The 11,299-nt window shown below is 41.0% G+C and overlaps 1 protein-coding gene across 2 annotated transcripts in view; it reads left to right on the top strand.

Annotated features, from left to right (window-relative positions):
• The window catches only part of LOC106607213 (phosphatidylinositol 3,4,5-trisphosphate 3-phosphatase and dual-specificity protein phosphatase PTEN), a 32,317-nt gene extending 22,777 nt beyond the window's left edge, over nucleotides 1–9,540 (top strand). Inside the window, exons 2-10 of one of the 2 annotated variants that reach the window (XM_014203940.2) lie at nucleotides 148–232; nucleotides 463–507; nucleotides 606–649; nucleotides 771–1,009; nucleotides 1,236–1,377; nucleotides 3,200–3,268; nucleotides 3,759–3,925; nucleotides 8,599–8,883; nucleotides 9,009–9,539. In XM_014203940.2, coding sequence (XP_014059415.1) covers nucleotides 148–232; nucleotides 463–507; nucleotides 606–649; nucleotides 771–1,009; nucleotides 1,236–1,377; nucleotides 3,200–3,268; nucleotides 3,759–3,925; nucleotides 8,599–8,883; nucleotides 9,009–9,194 — 1,262 coding nt within the window. In that variant the 3' untranslated portion in view covers nucleotides 9,195–9,539. Of the gene's footprint in view, nucleotides 1–147; nucleotides 233–462; nucleotides 508–605; nucleotides 650–770; nucleotides 1,010–1,235; nucleotides 1,378–3,199; nucleotides 3,269–3,758; nucleotides 3,926–8,598; nucleotides 8,884–9,008 lie in introns of both variants that reach the window. The other variant, XM_014203949.2, reaches the window with a different exon arrangement.
• Nucleotides 9,541–11,299: the final 1,759 nt, after the last annotated feature.

Genomic DNA, 11,299 nt, shown 5'->3' on the forward strand with positions numbered 1-11,299 from the left:
TGTGTGTGTGTGTATGTATGTATATGTGTGTGTATCTGCTAAATGACTTAAATGTAATGTAAATATATATATATATATATATATATATATATATATGATTTTCTTCTATGTATGTTTTATGTGTCCTTGACCCACTGGTGACCACAGATATCTATCCAAACATCATTGCTATGGGCTTTCCTGCAGAACGACTCGAAGGAGTGTACAGAAACAATATAGACGACGTTGTACGGTGAGTAATGGCCGCTCATGACCTCGTCTGGTGAGGAATCTGTAATGATTGCGTCTAGAATGTATTTTGTGACTAACATTAGACAAAGCAATACAAGTTCATAAAGTATCCTGAGGTGTAGTGTCAAATATTTTGCGCCGTTGTCTATTTTGTAGCGTGTCATTACATGCATTACATTGTCAATTTCTCTAGTTGTATAATGTTCTGAATGTAACTCTGCGCCTCAACAGGTTTCTTGACTCAAAACATAAAAGCCATTATAAGATTTACAATCTGTAAGTATACCACAAAACGCTTACATGCTAATATCAATGTTTTGTTTACAAATAAATTGCTCCTTCATGACCACTGACTCAAATCCTTCCCATTTCAGTTGTGTAGAACGACACTATGATGCTGCCAAATTTAACTGCAGAGGTACGCCATCAAAAACATCCCTGACACTTCACTGTCACCTATCACATTTAAGTTTTTAGAGCCAGGTGGCTGAAAGGGAACTTTGTGTATTTATTTATATTTTTCTCTCTCCACCCTCCAGTTGCACAGTACCCCTTTGAAGACCACAATCCACCTCAGCTAGAGCTCATCAAGCCATTCTGTGAAGATCTGGACCAGTGGCTGAGCGAGGATGACAATCATGTGGCGGCCATCCACTGCAAGGCAGGGAAGGGGCGCACTGGGGTGATGATCTGCGCCTACCTCCTGCACCGCAGCAAGTTCCAAGAGCCCCAGGAGGCCCTCGACTTCTATGGGGAAGTACGGACAAGGGACAAGAAGGTCAGTGACTTGCCATGGTTGGAGACTACGCTAGTACTCAGTGCGTGAAATCTCATAAAAGCAGAATAGGTCTAGATCTTCTTTGTTTTGTCCTAGACCTGCCTTGATCTCAATACTTAATTTCCAAGACATATTTTTTACAATCTGTATATCCTACTGTGTGGTAATTATTAAATGATGAGTTAATTCCCTAGCATAGACTGTTTTTTGTTGTTTTTCTTTTCAGGGAGTGACAATCCCGAGCCAACGGCGCTATGTGTACTACTACAGCCACCTGCTGAAGAACAAGCTGGACTACAAGCCAGTGGCTCTGCTCTTCCATAAAATGGTGTTTGAAACGCTGCCAATGTTCAGCGGAGGCACCTGCAGTGAGTCACTTTCATGTTTAACTTCACCTCTGACCCAGGGCGTAATTCTTTAAACAAATTGGCAGGCTCTGAGTGTGCATACGGTCACCCACATTAGTAGAGAGTCATTATATACTTTACATTGAAGCCAAGCTCTTGATCAGTTGCTTGTGCTCTTTAAGAAAAATGGTTAGTTATTAATGAGAGACAAAATAGATGACAATCTCTACTCTCAGCTGCATTCATCAAGGCTGGGTTTTACCTGCGTATCCGAATTGTATGTTATTTTCTGCAGTTCAGAGGATGAATGCAGTACGTCTCAATTTGTTTCAAAATAACAAGTCACCAAGGACCTCTCACAGAGATTATTTTTGATAGTTTTTTTTATTCTCAATACTTAATCTTCTTGTAAAAGAACTGCATTTATTATTGATGTTCAAGGATTTTCAGAAACTGCACAAGTTTGTTCGCACAACTCCTAGCTCAAGTAGACAGATTTTCACCACCAATCTTTAGTCAAACAACTCAAATGATCTATCCTATGTCTTTCATCAAATTGAAATGTGCATTGCTATGCATGTGCAGCTACTGTATGTATTTTGCTTGGCTAAACTTCTCTGTGAAACAATTATTTGAATATTTTTCCATTTTGGTCCTGTTTCTGGTTTAATGTGCCTGAGTCACAGATCATCTTTCCTTTTGGTGTTTATCAATGCGTCACTTGTTTCCTCTTTGAGTTCTCTTTGATGTTCTCACCTAACACCTGAATGTGCTCAACTGCTCTGCACTCACCCTTCTCTTTCCCTCTAACACTCCCTAAAGAGGGCCCTATTCTGAGTTTGATGTTCCCTTTTTACGTAGACCTAGATACTTACATCATGTTACTTGTTAGCACTCAATCTAAAGTGTCAGCTAAATGCTGAGGTGTATTGAGTGAGAAGCTAATTTTGAGAACTAGACTTTCAATGGGACTAGCATATAATACTAACATATAAGACATTTCTCATTGGTGAATGCACATTTTAGAAACAAACAGGCTAGATGCAGCCTTCTACAATGGGGATTTGAGACGTTCTTGGACTATCTAACGTTAGTCTGAAGTTCCCACGTTTTTTTTCTTCCTGTGAATTATTAATGTACCGCACCATGTGTCCTGTGTCTTGTTGACTAGTTTTGAGTTATCTCCATTTGAATGCCAAGTATGTTGTTTCTAGATGTGTGGCTGCGTATGTACATAATTGATAATCTAGCATATACAGGTAACTGCCAAAATAAAGGAAACTCCAATATAAAGTGTCTTCTCAATACGCCGTTGGGCCACCACGAGCCAGAACAGCCTCGATACATCTTGGCATAGATTCTACAAGTGTCTGGAACTTTATTGGAGTTATGCTACATCTTTCTTCCACGAGAAATTCCATAATTTGATGTTTTGTTGGTGGAAAACTCAGGTGCAGCTCCAGAATCTCCCATAAGTGTTCAATTGGGTTGAGATCTGTTGACTGAGATGGCCAGGACATGGTTTACATAGTTTTCATGCTCATCAAACTATTCAGTGACCACTCGTGCCCTGTGGATGGTGGAATTGTCATTCTATGGAGGTATAGCCATGGTAGCCAAAATAATGGCCTGCCCAGCATTTTTATACATGACTCAGGAACCACACCTGTGTGGAAGCACCTGCTTTCAATATACTTTGTATCCCTCATTTACTGAAGTGGTTCCCTTATTTTGGCAGTTGCCTATATATTTACTGATAGAAGTGTTCCTGCTGTGTTCTGAAGGCCCAGCCAGTGCCAGCCCAGCCAGGCTGTGTGTTAATCTCCTTCTCTCTCTCTGTAAGGGGACAGTACCATTAAAAACAGGAGCGAGCCGATCCCTCTGGGTTTCAAGAAAGGGAATTGGCATTGGGGTAAATGAGCCTTTCATCCATTTTGATGTACTTCCCTCATATACTGTTCATCTGGACCCAGTCCCAACAAGAACCAGGTAGATGCTCTTCTAATGAAGGCTAGAAGAAGGTGTAGTGTTAAGACATTGCAGTGTGGAGGCATATAAAGACCAACCAACCACCCTACTCCCTTTATGAGTAGTTTAAAACTCTCACAAATGTAATGCAGTCCGTTTGTTATTGACGGAAGCGCAACAGTCATCAGAATAGGGTCCCATGGCTTTGGTTTTGGTTCTTTTTGGGTGTTATTTGTGGTCTGGTTCTTTCCCTCACTCCTTCTTTATGGGATTACACTGTTTTCAAGAACTCACAACTAGGGTTTTCTTTAACTGTCCAACTGTTCTTCAATGTGGACATGGCAGCAACTCCAAGATACTAACATTTGTATACTGTCTTGTTCTTTCTCTACCTCTGTTACCCTTTTGTCTCTGAAACACTCACGCCTCTCTAGATCCTCAGTTTGTGGTGTATCAACTTAAAGTCAAGATCCACACGTCCAACCCGGCTCACACACGGAGGGAAGAAAAGCACATGCTATTTGAGTTTCCCCAACCGCTGCCCGTGTGTGGAGACATCAAAGTGGAGTTCTTTCACAAGCAAAACAAAATGATGAAGAAGGTTGGTTGGTTTGTTCCACCCATCACATGAGTGTCCCTAGTTTCCCCCTGGCTTTCCTTGGCTTCAGCTGTTTTCAATTGCTGTTTTTTCAATGAATTGTGGTTAATAGAGATGAGCATTTTAAATGATTTCACTATTTTAATAATATTTCATATTTTTACCGATATGCGCAGAGTCGAAATACATGTTTTAAAGAAAGTATACATATTTTTTAATCCCGCGACTCGAGAGAGCCGGTGCTCTGCTTGTATCAGCGGGAGGGGCGGGTGTGTGTGACAGACTGTGTGGCACAGAGGGAGAGAGAGTGAGAGAGAAAGTAGCTAAACCGACTCGTTAGACAAACTTGTTGCTGGCATAGGTTATCTATCATACTATCTGGTTGGGCCTGTCTTGAAGTTAGCTAGTTACAATAGCCTGCTAAATTAGCCAGCTAGCTAGCTAAAGAGGCAAGGCTAATTGAGGCTTCTTTCCCTGTTCTCCCCATACTTGTCTACAACATATGAAACAACAGCCTACCCAGGGGTTAAAGTTCCCCATAACTGCTACGGATTTCCATCATATGGATTCTGGAGAGATCAGTGTACAGCCGCAATAAAAATCTCTGGTTTGGAGATGACATAGCCTACTACAGACAGAAGCATGTCTGTTCCCAAATAATTGTATTCTCAAATATTTTATTTTCTCTTATTCTGTGTCCACTGAACTGACATGAATGATTGTTGATGCGCACCAAAGCAGCGCTCAACTCCAACAGCAGTGTGTAGCCTACTGTAGCTGCTGGCAAAGTAATTCAAAGCCTATACTTTATCACTCATGGTGTAACTTTCCAGTGCTGCTATTTTTGCCAGTGGTGGAAAAAGTACCCAATTGTCATACTTGAGTAAAAGTGAAGATACCTTAATAGAAAATGACTTCAGGAAAAGTGAAAGTCACCCAGTAAAATCCTACTTGAGTAAAAGTCTAAAAGTATTTGGTTTTAATTATACTGAAGTATCAAAAGTAAAAGTGTAAATAATTTAAAATTCCTTATATTAAGCAAACCAGACAGCAAATGTACGGATAGCCAGGGGCACACTCCAACACTCAGACATTTACAAATGAAGCATGTGTTTAGTGAGTCAGCCAGAACATAGGCAGTAGGGATGACCAGGTGTGTTCTCTTGATAAGTGTGTGAATTAGACCATTTTCATGTCCTACTAAGCATTCACAATGTAATGGGTTATTTTGGGTGTCAGGGAAAATGTATGGTGTTAAAAAGTGCCATAATTTTCTTTAGAAATGTAGTGAAGTAAAAGTTGTCAAAAATATAAATAGTAAAGTACAGATACCCCCAAAAAATGACTTAAGTAGTCTTTCAAGTATTTTTACTTATGTGCTTTACACCACTGATTTTTGCCATGTAATGTTATTCAAACAAAATCAGACAACCTCATAGTAGAATAGTTTACCTATTTACCTAGTCGGTGTGTTCTATGCGTGATAAATATTCCTTGAGGCGCATTCAAGTTGCGAGAGCCAGGAGGGAGGGAAACATGTATTCTGACAAGCAGTTAATACACAACAATTCTTAATTCAGTCGTATGAAAAAAATGTAAAAGCAGTTTTGGCAAATGAATTTTGAAAGCAGGTTTGGCATTTGTTAAGATGGGATCCCAGTTTTACATTGCTACTATGTAAATATATATATTTATTTATTTATTTATATATATTTAGCAACCAGAGTTCCAAGCATGGTTTAGGCACAGCTGCGCAACAGAGCTCTTAAAAGGGGCAATGTCATCTTAAAAGGGAAATTTCATACTTTGTAAAAAATTGAATGTTTTGAGTGAAGAAAAATTATTTAAAGTAATAATAATTACAACAATCCGGATGTTGTGTCCAATGGGGTAAATGCAGATGGATAAACCCCATGGTTCAGCATATTTATTTACTGTCACTATTCTGCATCAGTTGGGCTACAGGTGTTGGATCAAATCAAATACATTTTTATTGGTCACATACACATGGTTAGCAGATGTTAATGTGAGTGTAGCATAATGCTCGTACTTCTGGTTCCGACAGTGCAGTAAAATCTAACAAGTAATCTAACAATTCCACAACTACCTAATACTCACAAATCTAAAGGGATGGAATAAGAATATGTACATATAAATATATGGATGAGCGATGACCGAGCGGCATAGGCAAGATGCAATAGATGGTATAAGATACAGTATATACATATGGGATGAGTATTGCAAGATATGTAAACATTATTAAAGTGACATTATTTAAAGTGACTAGTTATCCATTTATTAAAGTGGCCAATGATTTCAAGTCTGTATGTAAGCAGCAGCTTCTACTGTGTTAGTGATTGCTGTTTAACAGTCTGATGGCCTTGAGATAGAAGTTGTTTTTCAGTCTCTCGGTCCCAGCTTTGATGCACCTGTACTGACCTTGCCTTCTGGATGGTAGTGGGGTGAACAGGCAGTGGCTCAGGTGGTTGTTGTCCTTAATGATCTTTTTTACCTTCCTGATAGTTTGCCCCCGGTGACGTGTTGTGCAGACCCCCCCACCCTCTGGAGAGCCTTGCTGTTGTGGACAGTGCAGTTGCCGTACCAGGCGGTGATACAGCATGACAGGATGCTCTCAATTGTGCATCTGTAAAAGTTTGAGGGTTTTGAGTGACAAGCCAAATTTATTCAGCCTCTTGAGGTTGAAGAGGTGCTGTTGCGCCTTCTTCACCACACTGTCTGTGTAGGTGGACCATTTCAGTTTGTCCGTGATGTGTACACAGAGGAACTTAACTTTCCACCTTCTCCACTGCTGTCCCGTGGATGTGGATAGTTGGGTGCTCCCTCTGCTGTTTCCTGAAGTCCACGATCATCTCCTTTGTTTTATTGATGTTGAGTGAGCTGTTGTTTTCTTGACACCACACTCCGAGTGCCTTCACCTCCTCCCTGTAGGCTGTCTCGTCGTTGTTGTTAATCAAGCCCACTACTGTTGTGTCGTTTGCAAACTTGATGATTTGAGTTGGAGGCGTGCATGGCCACGCAGTCATGGGTGAACAGGGAGTACAGGAGGTAGCTGAGCATGCACCCTTGTGAGGCCCCAGTGTTGAGGATCAGCGAAGTGGAGATGTTGTTTCCTACCTTCACCACCTGGGGGCGGCCCGTCAAAGTCCAGGACCCAATTGCACAGGGTGGGGTTGAGACCCAGGGCCTCAAGCTTAATGATGAGTTTGGAGGGTACTATGGTGTTGAATGCTGAGCTGTAGTCAATGAACAGCATTTTTACATAGGTGTTCCTCTTGTCCAGATGGGATAGGGCAGTGTGATGGTGATTGCGTTGTCTGTGGACCTATTGGGGCGGTATGCAAACTGAAGTGGGTCTAAGGTGGCCGGTAAGGTGGAGGTGATATGATCCTTGACTAGTCTCTCAAAGCACTTCATGATGACAGAAGTGAGTGCTATGGTGCGATAGTAATTTTGTTCAGTTATCTTTGCCGCCTTGAGTACAGGAACAATGGTGGCCATCTTAAAGCATGTGGGGACAGCAGACTGGAATAGGGAGCGATTGAATATGTCCGTAAACGCGTCTAGGGATGCCGTTTGGGACAGCAGCCTTGCGAGGGTTAACACATTTTAAATGTCTTACTCATGCTTATTGCTAATCGTGTATCTGATAATATAGACCATGCCTAGGCTATATGCATGGTCCAATATGTTAAATTATTTTAAAATGTTTACCAATATGTTATTGGGCCCATTTCTGTAGGTGGAAATTGTATTTTAGATGGTGTCAGCATTTTATTTTTATACATTTTGGGAGTAGAATGTCCTTTTTTAAAGTCACCAGAACTGACCTCAGTCCTACATAAAAAAATGATCTGGGGTCCTGGACCTCCTAAGCAAGGGGACTGTAATTTGTCAAACTCACTGTTTAATAAATGTACAAAATTATCCTCTATCTTTAAAGGCATGATGGTCATGACTTTCTTACATGAAAAGGGAGGTTAACTTGGCCCCAGACAAACCCCTGAGTTGGTTGATCATTATAGCCTACTTCTTCTCATTTATCTAACGTAATGAATTGATTCGAAGTCTTCCACTTGCTACACATGGAGCCTCTGACTGTAGCGCCGCTTTGATTGACTGACGAACAAGCTACACGTGTGAAGGCTAGTGGTGCCTCTTTTTTTTTATGGGGCGCACTCAAAAAAACTCTCAATTGTTGTTTTATGAAAATGTTTAATGTAAATGTCTATCCTTGTAGGCTATGCAGCAATGTCACATACATATATATATTTTTTTTAGACTCTTTATTGTTAAAATAGGCGTTTTTTAAAATATATTTTTTGGTATATTAATACTCAAGTAATACTAACGTCCTTTCAGATATTCAAATAACCGTGCCCATCCCTAGTGTTTTATTGTGTGTCTTCTATTGTATCATACATGATCGTCCTGATGATCATCCTAATGAACAAAAGTTATAAACAGCACTCGGAAGTTAAAATTGGCTAGCTTAACTGGAAATCTTACTATGAATAATTGAGGATTTTCACACCTATGTACTGTAATTGTTTAGTTTTTCTAAACCCGGCATTAGCGTGGTGAATATAACCACGATGATCTTCAGACAGACTCCATTACAGTTAGTCAGTACCTCACCCTCTCCCTCCACTATTCAGGATAAGATGTTCCACTTCTGGGTTAACACCTTCTTCATTCCCGGGCCATCGGAGGAGAGCATGGAGAAGGTGGAGAACGGGTCGGTGGTGGTGAACGACATGGAAGGGGTCCAGAACCAGCCCCCGGGCGGCCCCCCTCCCTATGCCCAGCCCCCCCAGAGCGCCAAGCGCAGGGACAGCAGCAAAGACAGTGACGGGGACTACCTCATCCTCGCGCTGACCAAGAATGACCTGGACAAGGCCAACAAAGACAAAGCTAACCGCTACTTCTCACCTAATTTCAAGGTGAGCCATTCAAACTAATGGTTGTAATGGATTATCGTGGTTTAATTAATGAGGAAGGTAATACAAATCTTTTACAAGGTTCCCTTTTCTGATAATGGCTTACCCTTTCTCTCTCGCTGCTTTAGGTGAAGTTGTATTTCACAAAAACCGTGGAAGATTCTTTGAATTCCGAGGTGAGCACTTCGACATCCGTCACTCCGGACGTTAGCGACAATGAGCCTGACCATTATCGATATTCCGACACCACTGACTCTGATCCGGAAAATGAACCTTTTGACGAGGAACAGCACACGCAAATCACAAAAGTGTGAACTTTTTTTATCAGGAAAAAACAGGAGAGAACTTGAATATGAACTCAAAAGAAGAACCTTTGTCCCCCTACCTTCCCCAAAATGGCAATAGAGCATCATCATGTCAAATGCCAATTTTTGTAAAAAAAAATATTATCCTGACCAATATGTTTTTCTTATTTTCTTTGGCGCGGCCGTGTTCCATGCACAAAGTATTGACACTGTTGGCCCGTGGGGAAAGGTGCTTGTGTGTGTTTGTATGTGTGTGTGTGTATGTGTATATACAGTGCCTTGCGAAAGTATTCGGCCCCCTTGAACTTTTTGACCTTTTGCCACATTTCAGGCTTCAAACATAAAGATATAAAACTGTAATTTTTTGAAGAATCAACAAGTGGGACACAATTATGAAGTGGAACGAAATTTATTGGATATTTCAAACTTTTTTAACAAATAAAAAACTGAAAAATTGGCCGTGCTAAATTATTCAGCCCCTTTACTTTCAGTGCAGCAAACTCTCTCCAGAAGTTCAGTGAGGATCTCTGAATGATCCAATGTTGACCTAAATGACTAATGATGATAAATAGAATCCACCTGTGTGTAATCAAGTCTCTGTATAAATGCACCTGCTCTGTGATAGTCTCAGAGGTCCGTTTAAAGCGCAGAGAGCATCATGAAGAACAAGGAACACACCAGGCAGGTCCGAGATACTGTTGTGGAGAAGTTTAAAGCCGGATTTGGATACAAAAATATTTCCCAAGCTTTAAACATCCCAAGGAGCACTGTGCAAGCGATAATATTGAAATGGAAGGAGTATCAGACCACTGCAAATCTACGAAGACCCGGCCGTCCCTCTGAACTTTCAGCTCATACAAGGAGAAGACTGATCAGAGATGCAGCCAAGAGGCCCATGATCACTCTGGATGAACTGCAGAGATCTACAGCTGAGGTGGGAGACTCTGTCCATAGGACAACAATCAGTCGTATACTGCACAAATCTGGCCTTTATGGAAGAGTGGCAAGAAGAAAGCCATTTCTTAAAGATATCCATAAAAAGTGTCATTTAAAGTTTGCCACTAGCCACCTGGGAGACACACCAAACATGTGGAAGAAGGTGCTCTGGTCAGATGAAACCAAAATGGAACTTTTTGGCAACAATGCAAAACGTTATGTTTGGCGTAAAAGCAACACAGCTCATCACCCTGAACACACCATCCCCACTGTCAAACATGGTGGTGGCAGCATCATGGTTTGGGCCTGCTTTTCTTCAGCAGGGGCAGGGAAGATGGTTAAAATTGATGGGAAGATGGATGGAGCCAAATACAGGACCATTCTGGAAGAAAACCTGATGGAGTCTGCAAAAGACCTGAGACTGGGACGGAGATTTGTCTTCCAACAAGACAATGATCCAAAACATAAAGCAAAATCTACAATGGAATGGTTCACAAAACATATCCAGGTGTTAGAATGGCCAAGTCAAAGTCCAGACCTGAATCCAATCGAGAATCTGTGGAAAGAACTGAAAACTGCTGTTCACAAACGCTCTCCATCCAACCTCACTGAGCTCGAGCTGTTTTGCAAGGAGGAATGGGCAAACATTTCAGTCTCTCGATGTGCAAAACTGATAGAGACATACCCCAAGCGACTTACAGCTGTAATCGCAGCAAAAGGTGGCGCTACAAAGTATTAACTTAAGGGGGCTGAATAATTTTGCACGCCCAATTTTTCATTTTTTTATTTGTTAAAAAAGTTTGAAATATCCAATAAATTTCGTTCCACTTCATGATTGTGTCCCACTTGTTGTTGATTCTTCACAAAAAATTACAGTTTTATATCTTTATGTTTGAAGCCTGAAATGTGGCAAAAGGTCGAAAAGTTCAAGGGGGCCGAATACTTTCGCAAGGCACTGTATATGTGTGTGTGTGTGTGTGTGTGTGTGTGTGTGTGTGTGTGTGTGTGTGTGTGTGTGTGTGTGTGTGTGTGTGTGTGTGTGTGTGTGTGTGTATACATATACACACACACACACACATACATACATACACGTATATATAAAAAGTTTGGACACACCTGCTAATTCCAGGGTTTTTCTTTTACTGTTTTCTACATTGTAGAATAATAGTGAAGACATC

Source organism: Salmo salar, chromosome ssa01 (assembly GCF_905237065.1).
Source record: "Salmo salar chromosome ssa01, Ssal_v3.1, whole genome shotgun sequence".
In the NCBI taxonomy this organism is placed as follows: domain Eukaryota; kingdom Metazoa; phylum Chordata; class Actinopteri; order Salmoniformes; family Salmonidae; genus Salmo; species Salmo salar.